The 22087-nt window shown below is 42.5% G+C and overlaps 1 protein-coding gene across 8 annotated transcripts in view; it reads right to left on the bottom strand.

Moving 5' to 3' along the window:
* The window catches only part of kirrel3b (kirre like nephrin family adhesion molecule 3b), a 159116-nt gene extending 142730 nt beyond the window's left edge, over nucleotides 1-16386 (bottom strand). For 7 of the 8 annotated variants that reach the window (XM_070970028.1, XM_070970029.1, XM_070970033.1 and 4 more), the window contains exon 1: nucleotides 15957-16209. In XM_070970028.1, the coding sequence (XP_070826129.1) occupies nucleotides 15957-16077 (121 nt within the window). In that variant the 5' untranslated portion in view covers nucleotides 16078-16209. Of the gene's footprint in view, nucleotides 1-15956 lie in introns of all 8 variants that reach the window. The other variant, XM_070970032.1, reaches the window with a different exon arrangement.
* Between the last annotated feature and the right edge of the window lie 5701 nt (nucleotides 16387-22087).

The raw sequence follows: 22087 nt of genomic DNA, 5'->3' as shown, positions 1-22087 counted from the left end.
CTTCATAATCAGCAGTTTTGGCTCTGTGACGCTTTGTTGGTGCTGCCAACTGATCTCAACAAATAAAAGATTCAGTCAACTCAGTGAAGACAGCTGCAGAAAAGAGGATGTTGGGAAGGAAAAACAAGTGTACTTTGAAGGTAGGGTTACAACACTCTTGGGACAGCCTGCAGATTTCTCGTCATCAACATAGACATGCCCTTGATCAAAGGCGCACACTGCCCCCATTGTTTGCACCAGTGTATGGGGGGAAAATGCTTCCTGCAGTGCTCCTCAACACTGAGAAATCTATTTGTTTCTATTCCCTTTGAAACAAACACAGCTGAATCAAGTTCTTGCCTGACAAATTAGAATATGTGCAAAGACCAAAGTGTTGTTTAGTACACATTGATTTTGGGCCCTGAACACAGACAAAAGCCATATTTTCTCACAAAAGGTAGTTTTCTTGTTTCTTGTTTGATGGACTACTTTGAACCTATTAACTGTGCTGTTTTGTTCTGCCATAGTAATTACTCGTGAAGCAAAGCACAGGTTTGAATTTGCATTATAATGTGGATAGAGTGCGTTTTCACTCCGCACTACACGTTTAGAGCTCGATGCAAGATTGCAGAGACATTAGCTCGTAGGCATCGCAGTGCTGTGCTGAACTCAGTCTCTCGCTAAATGACTCTTAATTCAGGGAGCCCTTTTCTCTCGTCGAATGCTGGGCAATTAGCATTTGATGCTAGAGGTGCTATAGATTGTGCTTTGGCACAGCAGTGGGACTGTAGAGCCTGTGGAGGAGAGGACGAGTGATGTTAATTTCAGTATGGGGGTGGCCAGTCGTGGGAGGGCAAAGTTGACATTGCAGCCTTTTTTACATTTCCAGCTAGTGAGCAACATCAACCATGTACCTGGCTTTACTGAGAGCATTACTGGAAGCAGTTCTCTACTTCTTGTCTCATTTCCATTTCATGCCAAAAGTTTTCTATGTGGGTAGCCTTCAGTATTGTTAATGATGCTGCCCTTCTGCTATATACCAACAAGTCTGCAGTGCTCCTCAGCGTGGCAGAGAGAGACAGATCGAGAGCAATACAGACCAAGTAGGGCACTTCAGAGCAGCCAGGGTCCTCTGAACAAAGACCATGCGTTCATCAGTTAGTCTGGTGGGTGATAGGGCCACGTGGAATGGTAGTCGGCCATTCTTTCCGGGGGGTTCAAAGGTTCTTGGCATTTCTGATACATTCAGCAGCAGCGACAGACACGCCGGGCCCGCGAGTAGGCTGATGTTTTGGAGGTTTTCATGTTTCTAATATAACTATAGATCCATACAATCTCAAGCTAAAACTTTGGCCCATTTATTTCATGCGTGTGTCTGAGAGGAAACTAAAAGCAGAAGTACGGTAAAGGAGAGTGAGATTAAGCCAGCATTCTTTATACTGTGTTTTCTATCTTCCCCTTAAGACACAACGCTCTGCCATCAATCATCTATTTGCTCCACTGTCACACAGGCATATGTTAGAGTTGTCCTGTCATGTTGCATTTCGTGAACTTTAAGATGCCCCTGACCTGCTTTATGTCGCTGGAGGGTGAGGAAGCTGCAGGGTGGGATGATGGGATGCAGGCTGGTGTGCAGTGTCCCAGCATGAGTCTCTAGGGTCAGGTATAAGTAAGTGCACATGTGACATGCAGTCGTGTTAATACTTACATGTTGCTATTTATTTCTTTATTTCTCTGCTGTCATACAATGCTCCCCTAGCATGCTCTGGTTCAGTTTCCCAACTCTCACTCCAGCCGTGTGACTTAATCAGTCTGACAGACTCTGGGTGCCTGGGGAAAGCCTCTCTCTCTCTCTCCACAGTCCCCTTTCTCCTCAAGTTTACGCTCTCTATGACAAACTCATTCTGGCACCTTTCGAAATGCAGTGCTCTCTGTTGGACGGCCCTCCGTGGTCTCTTCACACTCACACACAAGCATACACACAAACAGTAAGTGCACAAACTCAGTGGAGAACATGCCACACAGGAGGCATGCGCAGACACACACAGGTACATGCAGAGATGCACACAAACACGAGACCATGTGAAGACATAAATACACATAAAATGGAGCTGGAAAGCAGGACGCACAGTATCCCCCAGGCACACATATTATGCCTCACACCCCTCTCCCCTATTACCCTCGTCATTCCACTGTAAGTGCTTACTCAAACTGCTCCCATGCATAAAGAGGAAGCAGTTCCACTTATTGGTTTATTGTTGTTGAGTGACATTCTCAATTAGTTTTCATCTGAGTCTCGTGGTGTCTGACCTCTTGAGTTGTTTTTCAAAGCTCATTATAAAAGCAATGGGATTCTGTGTCCATGGTGCTGGCTAACCTTGGCTCAGGTCCAATACATTCTGGCTAACAAAGTGGGCTCGAGAAAACTTCAGCCCGTGGTTGAGGACCTCCCCGCAGGGCTCAGATGCTTCACTATTTAATCCAGCAACACAGCGGCATTCCTATGGCATCTTTAACCACTCCACTCAAACTGAAAACTGAAAAAGATTTCTGTTTTCTGCTAAAGCCGAATGGCGACCTCACTCCCTCTGACTGTCATCTTTTCGGACAGAATGAAAGCCTTTTCTGAAAAGGCTAGATAGCATTGCTAACGAAGCTGAGGATAGCTCAAAATAAATGAACAGTGTAAATGTTGGGAATACAATGTAATGAATTTAAACTCATCTTTCTCAATTAATTATAAGATAGACTAGATTTAGGTAGCTGATATCTCATGGCACAGGGGAATCGAACATCAGCGAATGAAAACGAAAGCCCAGAGAAACATTTTCTCAAAAAAGAGCCAGATGGAAAAAATGAAGTAGCACATGATCGAGTAAAACCTCTGTGATAGACCTTTACTCTCCACGGTGCCAAATTACTAACCTCACCTAGGACTGCTTCAATTAGCTTTACCTGTGTTCTATCAATGGATATGACTCAGCCTCGACTCGCGCTCGGATCCCTGTCTTTACTCAGAGGCAGTGTGTTCACTTTTCCAAGGTGGGAGCTTTCATTCTTTCAAATTAAGTTTAACAACACTTACTGTGCACCTGGCAGTTCATGTTCTGATGGGATTGATGCATATTTTGGGGCTCTTTTGTATTTGACATTTCGGCTGGTTGCACTTCTCTCTGCATTTGGTTCATTTTTTTATTTCTCCAAGACAAAATCAGAATGTGGGGGAGGTCGAATTGGACCCTCTCCGACCTGCTTTTGTTTCGGGGATCTCTAGATGGACAGCCTTCATACTGAGAGCACCTGACAAATGTTTCACCTGACATACCATTTCACCCTCCTCCTCCCATCTCTTGTCGTTCTCTTCCACATGCCTAAGCATTTTAACGACATAGGCTTCCAGGCTTTCTCTGGCCTGGATGGATTGATGGAGCAAGGGTCCTACAGAGCAAAACAATCTGCAGACTTCTTTTTTTCCTGGAAGGCAAAACAACAAGAGAGGGAAGAGAAAAGCAATAGAAGATTTTAAGGAGTCAGATAAAGGACATGTGTTAGGTCTGCTCAGGGATTTTCATTATTCTCCATTTTCAACAGAAGCAATGATGAAAACAAAACATTTCCTATCTCTCAAAGTGGCAATTTGCCCATTTAATGCCTGTGTTATGCAGGCCTGACATCCTTTCATCCGCCGTCTTTGCACTAATGTAATTCTTTTTTCCTTTTATTTCTTGGCTGATAATTCTCACTTTATTTCCATTAAGCTTTGTTTGTTCACAGCGATCTGTTGCTGTAATTTATTAGAGCTGTCAGCTTAAATGATGTGGCATGCCGACACGGCCCAGCAAATAGTGGCTCCCCCCTTCCTCATCTCCTTTTATGGAGAGATGCCCTAGTTTTTTACAGGGAGGAAGAGGGAGACATTACAATTAAGGTGGCGACATCGACCCCCTGGTGGCCATGCTCAGGGACCAGATGTCCTGTCAGAGAGATGCCGGCCCTCACCTCCAGGGAGCTCTGGGTTGAAATCTGGTTCATGTCTCAGTGGGGGAACGCTACTGCTCCTGTTCCATCATTAATTCAAGGCTAACAGATTCTGGAAGTATGAGCTTCTTTTCTTTTTTTGTCCATTGCGGGCTGCGCCACAACAAAACTTACTAATTCAGTCATTTGTTCTGCTCTCCATACAAACGGTCAGGATCTTTGCAGAGTAAATGGACCTGAATATGCACCAGCAACCCAACAATACCCGAATCTTCAAAGCATGAAAAACACTTGTATATTGACAGAAAGGAAAGCTATAATGGCTCTTGATGAAAAAGGGAAATGAATCAAATTAGAGACAGATTTCAATAGCATCAGTATGTCTGTGCGATTCATTCATTACCTGTTGAGGTCCATTCATGCATCAACACATTTTTGGTTTGTCACCTCATTAACGATGAAGGGAATTAGCAAGGCTTTTCAGAAAGCAAATAATCTGCTTGGCCAGCTAAATTGACTTTTTTCTTCTCACCCTTTTTAGGCTCAGGATGTTTGACTGATGCCCGACTATCATTGCTGTATGAAGTACATCTCATTTCCCTCACAGGAGGCCTTAGAGGAAATGCGATCACAAAGAGACCCCACAATCTTCACTTTTTCATTCCCAAGCCCTGGATACTGCCTTTCTCTCTCATTTTGTCCTGTTCTCCTTTTGTACAAGACGGCTGCTGGTTTTTGAGATGAAAGACACTTGTTTGGCAGCCTTCAAAGAGTCACAGAACTCTGAAAGTCACTTGTGTTGCAGAGCTGTTCATTCTCCATTTTATATCCAATATGGAGGTGATGATCAAAAGGATCAGAGCTGAGGGAGAAGCTAAAAGTCTGTCTGCTTTGGAGTAAACAACAACAATAGCAAGCTGCAGTCCCACACAAGGCTCTTTTAAAGACTGTCCTTGGACTAATGAAAGAGCATACATATCACTACGTTTCAGGTGCTGATTAACTTATAGCCGTCTTTTCTTGCTGTATTAGAAATTTGAGTGGACAGATTTGCTGGATTTTATGACTAAATTACTTTGGTCCAAGGTATCATATACAGTGTTTAATTAATCCATTAACTGATTCTACACATCTCAAGGCACAAAAAAACTGAGGAAAAATATCAAAGCATGAAACAGTTACAGAGAGCTTGTAGATAAGGACTGACAGTCAACTCCAAGCCATTAACTCTCCACTCAGTGTGGAGCGCACCCATCTGGAGGAGACTCTTTGGGCTGCAGGAGATCCAACATAAATTTATGAGATAGCTTCTCCATGTTTCAAAAGAGGCTGTGTTAGAGTTTGTACAGCTGGGCCTGAGCAAATTACATTTTTAAATGAAAGCCCTGTTAATAATTCATGCTCCTAACCTGGGGAAAGTTTGGGGGCCATGAACTGGAGGTGATGGGGGGGATTGGTGACACTCCTGAACATCCCACTGTGTGCTGCCACGATCATCTTTAGATGCCCTTCTACATTTTTAATGTCCTGCTGTGCCAGTGTCACACATGATTGGGACAGAGACATTGACTTTTCCCATGCCAGATCACAGTGAAACATAAGCTAAAAGTCACAGAAGGGTGTTTCTTTAAAATTCTATTAAAATAGTAATATAAATCTCTTATGTTCCTCTACAACTGCTGGAAACAAACAGCGTGGTGTCCTTTGAAAACCCATTGTCAAGTAGTTTGAACTAAAGCTGTTTAGAGTAAGATAGGCAAACAATGTGAAGTAATAAAATTAGCATACAACGAAAGCGAGGAATAATCACATTTGGCGCTTGTTTGCACATACGCTCAAATACTCTGCTCAGACAACAAATACACTGGCATTAAGGATTAGGGCTGCAAGGCGCAGATATGTTTTAATTTGTGACAAGAATGCTCTCCCTTTGAGATTCCCTTTTCTTTCTTTATTGTTCTTTCTTCTCCTCTCACGTTCTTTCCCAAGTGCTAGATATATTTGTTTACCTTGGGAGGCATTGTGTTGTCATTACCATCATCCGTCTACTATTAGATAACATTGCCTTCCAGCAGGAACAAAATCCTCTAGTCGCCCTGAAAAAATGAGAACAGGACTTTTACCTAAATACTACTTTGCCTTCACCCGACGAGTCCATGAAATCCTTCATGTACAGTCTATTTCCATCTTACGTCTCTCTCTATTTTCTGTGTGCATCAGCAGTGACCAATGCACTCCTCATTCCCCTTAGAAAAATAATTTTACATATAAATGCATAAAGACATAGATCTAAAGACTGTATGGTCAAACACAGATTTCATGTCACAAACCTGATACCAAGCCTTCAGGGAGACTCAGCAATAACACTGCTCCCATTTTCCTCAAAATGCCTCATGGGTATCAGTTATGAAATGGGACCTAAATTGCAGTGAACCTGAGCACTGAGCCTCTCTGAACTAGATACACCTGTGATGATGACACTGCAGGGAAACCAGGGTGCCAGCAATTGACAGTCCATTTTATCGTAACTATTCACTGGTCCTGCTTCCTGCTCTTAAAAGAAGATGAGTTGACCATGGTGGACCTGCCTATCCACCATGCCCATCCGCCTGATGTTAGTTATTTACAGGGCACTGCCCACCCATCCTCATCATTACGTGTGCCTTTCTCTCGTAACATTATCGCTTTCGATAAGGCTTCAATAAACTGTGCATGGCTTTTAGGGTTCTCTCTCTTGCCACTCTAATCCAATCTCTGATGTGGAGTCTGTTCATCATTGTGCACCGCAGGCATTCTCTGTGTCCCTGTGCTCTTCGTTGCACAGGAAGTAATGGATGGCCTTGCCCTTGGTTCACCCCAAGGCCTTCTGGTTCCTCTTCAACTGTCTGTCTTCAGGTTGCCTCAAATGGGTCTGCGCTGTGGTATTTTGATCTGATTAAATCAGGTTTAAAAGGTTAGAGACGGAAGGAGGCAAGGGGGTTGCCCTGCCCAGTATTGTGAGCCAGTCCTCTGCCATTTAGCATTGGGCAGTGGCCAAAGGAAAGTGGAAAACTGAAATGACTTCTGTGCTCCTTTGTGATTTGCACTAATGTCCCCCAGGGATTGAGCAATGACCACTGTGAATTCCCCCAGGACGCCAGCCAGATTGAAACCCCTGCCAAGAGATTTGAAAGGAAAGCAAATCATTTAAACTCCCCGGTGTGCATTAGCATTTTTTTCAGTGCTCGGGCCAGCCTCCACAATATTAAATTGCACTTGATAAAATAAAATAAAAATCAGAGAGTGCGACAAGAGCTCTTCAATTTCTGAATTTGCAAAGTGAATATATGAGTGTCCTCTAAAAATTAATTATGCTTTAATTCACTTTGTTTACTTTATCAGGTTTCTGACATCCACTTCAGGAGACCAGCTGATAATGAAAGGACTTACAATAGAAGAGGCGCTAAGACACTGACAGTTGAGATGTAGCAGAGACGCAGAGCAGTCAAATATTGTACAGTATATCTTGGAATTGCCTTTAGCGAGTCCTGCATGTTACACCACATTATTATGGCATATAAAAATAGGCCAGGCGTTACGGTGGGCAGGGTGAGTCCCAGTGGCACCATATTAAAGAAACATCAGAAGCGCTGGCTACAATCAATATGGCCATTTTCTTATATCAGGATATATTAATGTTTGAGGATCGATCCAAAACTTTATTTATAGCATGTGACAAAGCATACCAATACCATTCAACCCTCAGTGCTCACATAGTCCAAGATTTCTCATCTGTTATTGTACTGGCAGACTCTGCTGTTTGGTAATGCAAGTGAGGGTATGGAATGCGTGTGTGTGTGTGTGTGTGTGTGTGTGTGTGTGTGTGTGTGTGTTTCACTGCATGTCTTTCTGTAGGATGGTTGTGCCAGATGAAGCTTTGCCTTGTAAACAACTATAATGACAGAGAGCCACAGGCCTCACACTGAATTTGTCTGGAGACCAATAGATGGAATTTCTATCAGCATGCAAACCAAGCATCCCGTGTCACAGATTTCTTAAGACTGCTGTTGAATGCTCCTGGATTTCCCTAAACAAATACACAAATAGGAACGAAGTTGGCTCACCGCCAACATTAGTGGTGCTGAAAGAGTTTTTTGTGGGGGAGGGGTGGTATACGGGGCAGTTTCTGGCTCAGATGCTAACATTGCGAACCCCACTAGTGAATGGTCCTTTCTTCCCATTTGCTTAATTGTCTTAGTGGGACAGGCAGGTGGCTCAAAGCCTCATTTGGCATCTGGTGAAAAAAAAAGCAAAAAAAAAAAAACCAGAAAAAAAACAAAAAAAAAACAGGCACACCTACATAGTGTATGGGAGTGTTGGGGGAGGGTGACAGCATTAGACATTTTTCATTCTCAAAGCGGCGTATCCCCCCTTGGCACATTTCAAAAGTTTTGGCTTGGATCAAGAACAAGTTTGTGCTGATATTGTGTCTGATGTGCTCTGCTGAATAAAATATTTTTTGGTATCAGAGCAAATCAAATAGCCTTTCAAAAAGCCATGCCTCTCACCATTGGTGTCTGGTACCATAGAGGGAACGGTTATCCTATCTGTTTATTAAATAGAAGCTGCCGAGCCCTTCCATTAAGCACTGCTGAGCACAATTTAGACGTATCCACTAAAATGGAAGCATACAAATAGAGAGGTAATGCCAAAGGCCCATTGCTGCATGTGACTGTCCCACACCATCGTGTTTTACAACTGTTCCCAAGAGTGGACGTTAGAATGGTGCCCAAACACACAGAACAGCCTCAAGGTTTGCTTACAAATGGAAGCACTGTACATGATATATTTTATGAGCAGCAGTTGTAATGGCAGACAGAGACACATCCACATCATCCACAGGTGAGAAGCTTCTCTCTCCCTAGATTCTGCTTGTCCAAGTTAAAAGGCTGATTTGCATTTATATTGCCATTCAAGGCTTGCAGCTGTAATTGTCGTGGCACGGAGGCAAATGCACAGACACCACATATACTGCATGCGTACATGCACACACAGAATGCATGTGAAGTGTGCAGTGTGAAAAGCTTTTATTATGAATCTTTGGCATGAGAATGTTGGGACAGTGAGAAGCAGAGAAAGAGATGGGGGGAAAAAATGAGAGAGTTCACCCAGGTGTAATATTGAGCTGTCCCAGAAACTTCCCGCCAAACACCAGGAAGTCGTTATCAGATCAGCAACCCAATTCCTCAAGTGCCTCCTGTGCTGAAGCACCACATGCATCTTCTAGGCTCCTTCCTAACACAGCCCTTCACAATCATGTCGACGCATTGGCTGGCTGGTTTACTCACAAATGTTTCACGCAATAGCTGGACACATAACACGACACAGGTGGCAGAAGTGCTTAGCTTATAGCTCTACATCTGCACAGATAACATCAACGGAAACAAAAATGGGAAAGACAGTTTCAGGTTAGGACGCTCAGTTTATACATGAATGTTTTTCACATACAAATTAGTCTGCCTGGCATGGCACACAGGTTTTTGTAGGTCACAAAAGATCTCTGCGTAGGTTTCATGCACATTACTGAACATGCATGAGCCTTAAATATGCAAGTAGCCGTATTTCAAAATATGGTATGGTGTACATGCACTCGGCATACTACTCAACTACTCAGTACTGATCAGGCACATGTACAAATTTAACCTTAATCTTCAGCCTTAAAGCTGCACCATCAAGTTTATGTGTGAAGCATATATCCAATAAATGAACACTGAATAATTAAAGATTTTTGTATTTTTAGCAAAACCTCATTTCGCGTCTACTTAATCACCTTAAAGTTCTAAGTGTCTGCACATGCAGCAGGGATCAAGGTGCATGTAGTTGCACCTCACTCTTGTTGCTATGCAGTGAAAATGCCACCACATTTACGTTGTCAAGTTAATTGGTGTGATCCAACACATTTGATCGAGATTTGTCATTAGAGCATGAAGAGCATTTTAAACTGCCTTAAATGTGCTTTCACTGCAACACACAAACAAATGTTGATGTCTTTTTCATAAAGATCATAACTGAGAGCTTTAAGGTTTTAACTTTATCTAAACAGTTTTCCTCCATTGACTGGACCAACACAAATATGAATTTGGAAAGTGACTAAAGGGTAATATGTTATTTGCATAATAGCAACAGATAACAGATTCATCATTATTTTGTTCACATATTTTACATTTTCACCCACATAACCCTGTGTTCTTGTTTTGTGCACCATCATCATGACAGATGTTGAGTCACGCTCTGTGGTGTCACCCATGCACAGTGAATAAGGAGCATTGTGTTTTAACTTTAACAGAGGCAGAACTCTGTATTTATGGATTTTTCTTTTAATACAGTGTGCGGGCCTTTTCCTCAGCTAGATGCTTCTGTACCGTATAACTCCTGGAAAAAGTAAAAATGCATTCGCTCATCCCTGTGGTGAGAACTTTCATTCCTCTTCTGTTATGTTATGATATGTTATGGGAGAATGTGAGACAAAATGAACATTTAAGTGTGTGGATGTCTTGAACAAAAGCCTTATTAATGCCTCAGATTTACAAAGTGGGGTTTTGACAAGAAAGAAACAAACTTTGTATTGTTACATTGTTTGAACCCACCTGTGTTTTACAAGCAATCACAGATCCCTGAAGCAAGTTTAAAAAAATATCTATCAGAACCTCTGCTAGGTAGAGACAGGATTAGCAGAGGAGAGGCACAGTCGAGCTAAAAACACCAACATTTTTCTTTTAGCCCTGCTGTGCCAATGCTTTGTCCTCCCCAAGGAAAAATAACACAGTATGATCCACCACTACTCTACTTACAGCACACCCACAACTGAACACACATGGACCTGAGGACCTGCCTGTAGTTGCTTTAGTGGGAAAAACATAGCCTGTTGTTGCCTGTGCATTAAACTGCAATTTAGAAGCCATTAATCCACCCCATAATCTGTCACCAAATAAAATCCAGACCAGGGCTAGCGAGGGCTTCCGCACACTTTGCCACATTTGACTGCATTCTTACATTTGGCTTTTTTAAAAATCACCCAACTCCAACTATCTCTCTTCCTGTCTTGAGAGGATAAAGTATCAGATGGATGGATGCTGACCACAAAGAGCTGAATGAAGATGTGCAGATGCTAACCCTGCCTTCACAGGTGACCTAGTGGTCATGACAGCATCTGGTTGAATTACTTAACACTGCCGCCCAACAGACATGTAATCCGGGATAATGCCCTTTTGCTGAGTGCTCCAATCTGGATAAATTCATCCCTGAGGAATGAGATCCAGTAGCAAAGTCTCAGAGCGAGAGAGAGGAGATGAGGAGCTTGGGGGTTGATTGGTTGGTACTAAAGAAAACTGTTGGGGCTGGGAGGAGAGTCTTCTAGATGGATAATGAAGCCCAACAGTAAACAGCTTGATTTTGTTGACTGACTGCATGAGAGGAAGCAGATCATTGCCTGGTTTTCCAAGAACACTCAAAACTAATCATATTCCCTTCCCTGGCTGACCTGAATCCTAGCAGACTCGAAATGAGGCTTTCATCCAAACTGCAGTCACTGGATATACTGTACTGACTTCCATTCTGCATTTTTATTTTGGTACTGCCTACAGCGGGAACATTTACAACATTGTGCTCTTACATGAACACATGCCCATCGCTTTAATATTAGGCCCATCTCTCTCTTTTTTTCTTACAGGATATCAACCAAATGTAAGTCTTCGCCAAAACTGATTTTTCTTGGAAATTGCATCTCTCATTAACGCCACAACCACTGCCAAACACTGGGACTTACAAGTTCCAGCTGTCCAGCGGCAGCCTCTTAGATTATTTATTCATATGTTTACTTATTACCATAAATATCCAACAGGGCACTCAGCTCAGAGGGATTACAGTGGTCTTAATCTATCATGGCACAGAAATGAGCAGGGGTCACAGCGGCTGAGGTGACTTAAGCCGGCTAGCCTTGATGGGACATACAGCACAAACAAGAAAACAAACTGCATGCCACTGGGCGCCATTATGAACTGATGACATCATCTGTCACTCACTCTGTTCGCATGGCACAAGCCAGACAGGGTTAGCATTACTCAAGCCAACTGTCATGTATGGTGACTCGGTAAGTCACACTAACAGGACAAGGACACGTCTGTGATTTCTCACCAGGCATATTAATTGCAATGTACCAGAATCCCGTCAGAAAACACACAAAGCTCACAACCAATTTCGTCTCCATTCTGTGCTTGTTAGTCATGTTACATGTGACTGCTGGAACGACGACACTTAGGACAACAAGTAAGAAAGATGTATATTGGTTTTAGCATTCTGATAGAATGGGGATGCATCAATTAATTATTTCTGAGTTATTATGGTCATAATCCGTGCATTAGGCAGCAGTGTGTCTTGCTTACAAATAACTATTCATAATTACGAGGCTGAAAATTGGTATTTCTGTTTGAGTAGTGTTGTGAAATGTAATGGGCTGTATTTCTCTCTCTTTTTTCTCCTTTGGAGAAGGGAGAATGATTTCTCCGTCTATAAAAAATCCACACATCCAGACATGACATTGGAAAGACATTTAATTATACTTTGGTTGAGAAATATGTATCAAAGCCTGCCGCCCATGAAAAGCGGATTTAGAGTCGTCAGACAGCAGTTAATAGACAGCAGTAAATGAAATAGGGGCTGTTGGGGGTACTAAGACATGCTTTCCAGGACTAAGAAACAGCTTAGTCTGGCTGGGTGCTGAAATCGGGAGTTCTGACACGAGATATATGAGGGGGTGGGAGATAATGAAGGCAACTGGGGGGAGGGAAGGGACAGGAGATTTTTAAGAAGATTGAGATTCATTCCTGTGCAGCAGCACTGCCCCTAGTGGGCAAACCTTGAGTCAAGGATAGCCCAAAAAGATTTAATTTCCCTGAGAAAGTGGACCAAAAACCCAGTAATTTCACAAGGTGTCATTCAGAGTAAAACAGAGATAAAGAGACAGAGAGACACAAAGGAGGAGAGGCGCGAGATGAGGGGGGACAGAGCCCATACACGTAACGCTGAGGATGTTTGATTTTTCTCAAGCACATTTCCTTCAGAGCCTGGCACATCCAGTACAAGACTATTCTTAAACTGCCCCTCCTCCATCGGGACATCATGCTCTCACATATTTCACCCTTTCCCCGACAGAGGCGAGGGTTCTCAATCACACTGAATCTCACAGCAAAGGAATTAAAAAAAAAAAAAAAAAAAAACAGGAGGAGGGAGGTTAGCCAGAGAGGGAGAAATGTGTTGCCGCAAGGTGAAGAGTGAAATCAAGAGAACAAGAGCCAAGTGAAGAATGTGAGAGCTACTGGACGCTGTATAGATTGGATGAGAGGAGGGATGGGAAGGAGGTGCAAGGAGATAGACGAGGTCCTGGACAAGTTTGGCCTGAGGTGAACGTGTTCCTGGAGACTGTCTCCCAGACCCTCCTGACTGGTGCTGTGTCATCTGTCACTGGTGGGAGAGGTGACAGCAAAAGAAAATGTGCCCTACATGTGCACAGTCAACAGCACCGTCAGGACGGAGAACAGCTTTCCTTCCCCTTATTCTCCTGCTCTAGCTTGCTCGCTGTGGACCATTTATTACTCAAAGTTGAGAGGAAAAGAAAAAAACTGCTCATTGCCTCTACGTATAACTCTCTGCTTCCCTCTCGCTCACTCTTTTCGCGCTCTCTTTCTTTCTCCCTTCTCTTGCAGGATATCTGCGGCTAAGTATATGACTGCTATGGCCACAACTCCCCTCTGTCCCCCTCTTCATAAAAACGAGATTGTTTTCCGCTGCTTTCTGCTGACAGTGGTTCGGCACATAAACAGAACCGTAATTTGTACAACAACAGTAAGATACAGGGAAGCACTTTTTTCTCCCCAGAGGCATGCATAGAGAAGGTAGGTTGTTATCCTCTGTTTACCTGGCGGGGGAAGCAGTATTTTATATTATGGTAATAACCAACTGTGCTGAAATGCACAGTAATCCCATCTCATTCCAGTTGCAGCAATTGCCTCTTTCCAGCTAGTACTATCTGAGATATGGTGTTGGTTGTTCCTAGAACTGTGGCTAAGCCTGCAATGGTATGCGAATAAAAAATGTGATGGTCACAGGATGAAAGTCCAAAACAAAGTGTGCTGCATGTCAATAAATCAAACTCCCCGCTGCAGTTTTAATGTCTAATATAACTTGGATGTTATTCACGCTTTACACTTGCAAGGAATGGAAATACAATGCAGGGCAGTGGAGACAGAGTAGAAGTTAGTACAAAACCTAGCAGATGCTTAACAGAGTGGAGGAGAAGAGACTAATGACTGATCATGTATTTCTGCATCACAGTAAGCACAGATGGTGCAGAAAGAATTGACAATGAGATCAGGGGAACAGAACACAGCCAAGCAGCAACATCAGGAACAGTTACAGAGTCTGCGGTGCCAAGTCTGGTGTAGTATAACTGCCCCGCACCAAAAGACGTGACCTAGAGGCTCATTGCGCTCTCTCTGTGGACTTGCATTGCTTGTGTTGCTATCCCAGGTCACACACAGTCATAAAGAAAACAGGTGGTAAAGGGATTTAGACCCATTAAAGCACAGGAGATGAGAGGGAATTCGAAGCTTCATCACTCCAGTCACTTTCAAATTGGTCTGTCCTGATATCATTATTTCCTCCTCGTTCCTTCATGAAAAATGAGTCGACAGAAAAGTAGAATCGCAGCAAATTGCTGTATTTGATGAGTATTTCTTTTCTTTTGTTTTTTTCTCCCGTTTAGGCTATAAATCAACACGTGGAACAGCTGAATTCAATGCTGTAGAAAATGATCTTGTTTACTAAGCTTCATTTATTTGCCGCTGGGTTAGCGGCGTGTTACTGAATTAGAGCTGACAATTTCAGCACAATGTGTGGACAAACTAAGATCTCAGACTGGACAAGGCTGGATTTTGCCTTTTCTGTGCTGTTTTTCAGCAAAGAACGACTACTACCTCTGGGAAACAACTGTGCACACACACATATATAGACGCACAAATCAAATATGTATAGAGAGACGCACAGACCCACATTCATTCAGTCAGTACCCTCCATAGAATGTAGTTCAACGTGACGGGGTCAAACTTTGAAAAGAGATGGTAGCCGTGTCATTGACCCAGACCCTGCGGAGCGGAAAACAGGGAGCTCATTGCGGGTCGGGCATGACGCTAAGAGCCGACAAACATCCACTGTCTGATTCTGCCCTGCGCGGGTCCGTATATCACACAGACACTTCACAGGTAGAGTTCTGCTGTACTTTTCTAACCTCTATTGTTTTCCAAAGACAACCACCTGGTGGCAAGCTGGGGAAACAACTAATCCATCCTCATTCTGTCCACAAACAGACTGTCTAGGAATAAAAATAACAACAGCAGATACTGTCCAGAGGGCTGGAATTGCCAAGCTATACTCATGAGTCTGCCTTCTGAAGCACTTCACCGTTAACTTTTTCTCTCGCTTTTCTTTTGACCAGACCCCCCGTGGTTGGACTCAATGGGGAAGGGCTGTCAGTTCAAAACAATGTGACTCAGGAGTGAACGCTTGACTGAACTGGACTGGGGTTAGAGGGCTTTGTTTGTGTGTGTCTGCGTGTGTGACAGGAATATCAAGCCCGCATAGGAAGTATTTAACTTGTCTGGTCTGAGAGCAATGACAAACGACTGATGGAGAAGAAAGTGCAGGCTACAACTGTTCGCGGCTCCTTCACCCCAGGACAGCCACACAGACTTTTTCCTCTGCTTTCCTCCTTTCTCTTTTGCATCATACATAACAGTGCACATGGGAGTGCTATCTTACAAGCAGTAAAAAAAAAAACACAGATGGTAGGACAAGCTCAGCCATCATAGCAAGATGAATTCAGAGACACAGTTCCCAGCCAGCAAGTCACATAGCAATCACAAGCACGCGAGATGTGATGAATAAGCAACTTAATCTGGAAAACTTACCATGTCCGGAGATCCACAGGAGCAGAAGGACCCAAGGGATCATGACTGGGGAGTGGAGAGGGCAAAACCTACGGAAAACAGTGGGCGAGTGTGAAATTGAAGTTGGCAGGCACAAACACATGCACGAGATGAGACAGTGCTCCTCTGTGCTGCTGGGGGGGACGGATGCTACAGTCCCTCAGTGGTGTCTCCTTTTACCAGAGGAAGGCTGGTAGTCTGTCTTCAGTCCTTCTGTTGATTCTTCTTCCTCTCCGTCTCTCCGTGTGTCTCCTTCCTCCTCTCTGTGTCACTCTTCAGAGTTGCCGGTGGTAAGCTCTGCCTCGCACGCTCTCTTGTTGATGTGAGCTTGTAGACTTTCTGTGTCTTTGCTGCTGACTCTGAGCACACACACACGCTCACTCTTTCTCTCTCGCTTGCACGGTTTCTCATTGCCCATCCATTCTCAGTCTCTTCAGCCCTCACTTACCCCCCCACACCCTCCTCCTCCTCCTCTTTCTCTCTCATGCGCTCTCTCTCTCTCTTGCTCTACCACTCACGTAGCAGACACAGTCAGGGGATAGAGCTCCACAACTAGACTCCTCCCTCCCTCCCTCCCTCCCTCCATCTCTCTCTCTCTCTCTCTCTCTCTCTCTCTCTCTCTCTCTCTCTCTCTCTCTCTCTCTCTCTCTCAGCCTGGCTGTCTGGGTGGCTGTGGCTGAGTGTGAGGCTGGGAGAATCGGGTCCTCTCTCTGGGAACGAGAGCTGCCATGGGAGAAACAGAGAGGGTGCAGTTCCAATTAGAATGAGAATAGGAGCGGCTGTATAGTTACAAATAACACAGACATCCACTCAAAAAAAAGGGCAATTTCACCCCTCCTCCCAGTCAAGACCCCTGCCTTTTTTGGATTCTGTGGATAGAACTGAATTTTGGGGAACAAAAAAAAAAAAAAAAAAAAAATCTGAGAATGGATAAAGACCACATTAGCCTTCGAGACCAAAGCTGTAGTATTCATTCATATCCAATATCAAATTTTATGAAGGGTGAATTAGATTCATAGTCACACTCAAAGAGCCATAATACAAGACGTCATAAAACGTCCTTACAAACAAGTTTTCCTGGTTATGCCTCTTAAATATTTAAAAAGAGGCATTTCCTCTGTCATGTTGGAGGGCAAGGTCCATATATAAGAGTGCCTTAAATGTCTGGTACTATAAAAACACAATGCTCTATTGTACTTTAGATTAAACTGGCAATAGACAAGAATACAACATATCATCCTCATGTAAATGTTGATAGCACAGTGTAATGGCTATAGAATAATGGCACCATCACATTTAGATTGGGTCCCTATAAGCCTCATTTTCACTATGCAATTTTGTCTGCCACCGGGCACCATCTACAGGGAAAATGAAGGCTGAATGGTGATCCAGTCAGACTGGCACCGCTTCTATCTGCTTTCATGTCTCCATAATAGATTAAATGAATGAATGAATGAACTCTTTTTCTCCTAATGTTTTCTTCTACTCCTCCATCTACCTTGACGCCAACCCCTGCTGTAGCTAGGCAGAATATATTCATATTCATTCTTTCTTTTCTTTTCTTTTCTTTTCTTTTCTTTTCTTTTCTTTTCTTTTCTTTTCTTTTTAATCAGGTAAATAATCCTACATGAAGTTTTAGCCAGGCTAGCTGCATGACGCCATGGCAGTGTTGGCCAGTCCACCACTATGGATTGCAATGATGTGAGGATCATGGACCCCAGAGGAGGAATCCTACTGACAAACTAATACATCAATTGTCATTAAATTTGGTTTAGAGATTCATGCCCTCCTCAAGCTGAATTGTAATAAAGTTGGTGATCCCTTAGCATTTCATGTATCACCATCATTAGGTCAAAATTATTTTTTTTTTAGCATCTCAGGTTATGATGACTGAATAGTTGTTATTCTAAATAATGCTATTATTTTCATGCTTGAATAGTTTTAATTTATTTATTAAACATTTTATGTAAATCGTAGATCAGTTTGTAGATTGTACACTTGTTTCTATTCTCTTAATAATCTAGAACAGATAAAGCCTCTTAAGCTTCTGTGAAAATATCTTCAAGCCAAAACAGCACAGCTCCCCTTTGACGTTGTCCGTGTAGACACTGCAGGATCTACATGACTTCAGAATCTAGGATTAGGTATATAATGATCTCTTTCTTATAAATAATGATTGACATTCCAATCTGGACTAGAGGGACAGAGCCTCTATTAACGTAAGATGTACAGTAAAGCCCAGTACCTCTAGATAAGATAGCTTTGATAATGACACAGTAAGCAATGCATGAGGGCCTAGTCTACGTCATATCAATTTAATCCACCCCTTTGACTTCCTAATCTAATCAAAGGGCCAGAGGATGACAGGTGGTCTTTTCATCAGTGCAACTAACAGCTACACACAAAAACAACCCCACTGCGGCCGAACCAGAGGATAACAGATTTGCATTCTGCCCAAGAACATGATGAGTAGGGGCAAAGAATGACAATGGAGCTTGTGTGCTTGAAGGTTGAGCAATGAGGGTAAACGAGGTAAACAGGCAAACAGATTTGTATGTCTACAACCCACAATCATCTACTTGGTACAATAAACCCTTAACCTGGATTCTTTTTTTTTTTTTTTTTTTCTGAATGTTGGAAATATTTGGACACATTTGAGGATTATGAGCTGAACTAAAGTCAGCTGGTTTCATCATTGACATGAAATGAGATCAAAATCCTACAATTAAGAGGTTAACTCTGATCCAAACTAATTAATAGACAAGTATAGCATCTAGAAAGGGTTTACACAAAAGGTTAGCTGAAATATTCGAATGTCATTTGCACGTAAAAGACAACACCAGTGTTTTACCAATTTTTCCTCAATCAATTCTTCAGCCAGCTTGAGAAACTGAATACACAAATTCCACCCCCCACCGCTCAAAAAAATATATTATAATGTCCTCATACAGGCAGAGCAGGAACATTAAGAGATGTAAAGTCTAGTAAAGGACTCATACACTCTTTAACCCACAGTGCACCCACAGGGGGCATAATCTTAAATGACTCACGAGACGGGGAACTCTTCTTCTGTGAGTGTAAGAGCCTCTTTATACCAGCTTTGACCATAATCCACAGACAAAAAGACATGCTGAGAAGAAAGTGAAAGTGAGCTAAAACAAGATGGAGATATAATGTTAAGTGCTTAGCGCTGCCTTTTTTTGGTCTTTTCTACAAGAGTGACGCGTTAGAAAAGTTAGTTCAAGGTCATTCTCTCCTGCACTGATCATCATTTTATGATGCTTTAATATAGCCTATGCAGACTTCATATGTATTCACAAGAAAAGCTGCCATTACAAGGATGCTCCTCCCTCATATCAATAACTGTGTCACTGATACATTCCAGTCAGTATTTCCATATTGGGTAATGTTTATCTTGCAGCTTCCATCGAATGTGTGGTCATCAATGTTTATTTAGTTTGATAAGAAATATCATATCTTCCTTCCCATATACACTACCATCTTGGTATTTTCAGACATTTATTGGCAAACTGCCTATTTCAAGTGGTGAATAAAAGAGTGCAGCTGCACTGTAGTTCCAGGTCAGTTGGAGAGTTTGACCAAAAAAAAGGTTTCAGTTGCAGATGTGTTGTGCTAGTTGGGGTAAATGGGCTACTGTGGCCTTTGGCCTGTAGCCTCAAGCAGAGATGAGGAGCATGTCCTTTTAACTCCCCCTCTTCTCCTGTGACCCCGTCGTCAAACCTGAATGACTGAATAGGTCAGTAGCCAATGACTACTCTACATATGTAGAAGAGTACCAGCTGACGTTCATCGCCACATCTTTAGCATTGTGATGCAGGTTTGGGAAAACATCATGGGTTAAAATCAGCATGTTACTGTTATGCCTGTGATGTAATGTAAGTACGTTATGTAATTTAAAACAGTTACCTTTGGTTTCACATCGGACATGAACAGCCCTCTCCTGGGTACAAGTCCTGTGTTTGTTTGACTCATCTATCCACTCCACCTTACTCCAAATGTGGACTTTTTTGCTCTTTATACCACATGGCCTGAGTCCCATAATACTTACTAGGGCCACTAGAGGTCGCCGCCTGACAATAAACATAAATATAGGTGGGATTAACCTGCCTGCACGGTTGACCTATACAGCCTTTATGTTATGGCACTTGAGGACATTTGTTTGATTTTGCACAGCTCCCTTTTGTAGCCACAAAACTTTTTTACAATTTTGTTTACATATGCCGGAGCACTCCCAAAAACCTGTAAACACACTTTGACTTGTAAAACCGTTATAAATTCCCCTCAAAGTGTCATGACCACTTTAATAATCTGTCCACTTACAACGAAAAGTCAAGGCAGTAGCTGAAAAGCAGATAAAAATGTTGGGGGGGGGGGGTGCCATACCTTCCAATCCTGTGCTTGCTTTGCACAGATACTAGAGAGTCCTGGTTTCTACAGGGTTTCATGTGTCAAAGCCACAATTGTATTAACATGTATCTGAAGCCTTCAAGCCAGGCCTTATCACTTAATGTAACTGTGTAACAAAGCCATACTGTACATGTCTATTAAAATAATAATACCTACAGCATGCCAGAGGGCTGTACGATGGTAGACTGATTTTCATGTTAGTACGACTTTCAAAACACAGGATTATGCATGGCAGCCTGCAGTTTCTCTTCAAGTGAGAAATGGCAATAAATCTTATTTATTCAGTACTTTCTCTAGCCTGCATGTCAAAGCTCAAGGAGCACATCTTGCACTGCACAGCAAAACAGCAGCTCCTGACTAATTTAATTAATTATGCTGGGTTAGAAAGTGACCTTTGAAACTTGAAGGCTTAAAAACTACCAAGAACAGATTGAGAATCAATCTAAAACTAAAAGCTGGGAGAAAAAAAATGCAATTTGGAGGACATGAGTAATGCTTCATGGCATTGAATGTTAAATTGCTTATGGCAATATAATGCTTGGTATAGAGAAAAATAAACAAAGGATAATAACTGATTATATACATACACTAATTGTAACTTCTGGAACAATACTGCTACCGTGGGGAATAAAAGAGAGTTTTGAAGTTGTACTGCTGCCTGTTTTGTTCCCTGCTACCCATGAAATCCTTTGCCTCCTCCCCATTCCTTCACAAGATGAAATGCAAAATCTCATTCTCATACACAAAAAGTGACACATTAAGATGATGGACAGGCAGTCTGTTTTTGAGCTAAATAGAAAGTGACATATCTGTTTATTTCTCTTGGGCCTGCATATCCGCTGCTGAGACACCGAAAGGTCTGAAACACTGCTATCTGTGGACGTGTGTGTGTCCCAGTGTGCATGTGTATGTTAAGTGTGTGTTACCATCAATTTGTATTTTGAAATTAGCAAATCAGCCAGTTGTCTTTCAATGAAGGACATCCACTCAATCTTTGTCAGTTAGATGATTCCCCAGAGATGCTACATCTCGAGTCCTGATGCCTCAGATTCTCATTCTAATCAAGTCGGCAAAGTGGCAGAGCAGAGGATCTAAATGAATGGAATTAAACAGTATGGCAAGGTGCTGGAAGGAAGCCACAAGACTGACAACATCTCATTTTCAGCCAGAGCACTTTTTAAGACAAGGATCCTTGTTGGGTGAAACAGGATGCTACTGGCCTACTGTTCATTTACATTTTATTTAGAATTAAATGTAAAACAATGCAAATGTATTTGTTGCTATTGTGCATCTTAATCAGATCATTACTATATAATACAACGTTTATATATCTAAATGCCTGTTCCTTCATCAGATCTGACCCTGACTTGCTTAGTAAAGATCGCTGCTGATGCTCACACTGACATAAAAAAATAAAAAAACACAAACACATTTTTGTACAGTTTTCATGTGTACCACTGCAAAGTCAAGCTCACAACCTTACGGATCAGTCTTTTAGCTGCACTGTGCTTTATCTGAATGCTTTGGCTTTACTGATATCTCACCTACATGCAAGATACTTGCCCTCCTTGGGACGGCACTCTGCTGACTTTGCTGATATAAACTAAGACATAATTATGCTTTGAAATGAAGTGAAATTCAAGCTACACAGCAAGAACTAAAAAAGGAAAACTGCAGGGTTCAAG

Source organism: Chaetodon trifascialis, chromosome 9 (assembly GCF_039877785.1).
Source record: "Chaetodon trifascialis isolate fChaTrf1 chromosome 9, fChaTrf1.hap1, whole genome shotgun sequence".
NCBI lineage: Eukaryota > Metazoa > Chordata > Actinopteri > Chaetodontiformes > Chaetodontidae > Chaetodon > Chaetodon trifascialis.
The sequence above is the reverse complement of the archived record's forward strand: the minus strand, read 5'-3'. Positions and strand labels throughout refer to the sequence as shown.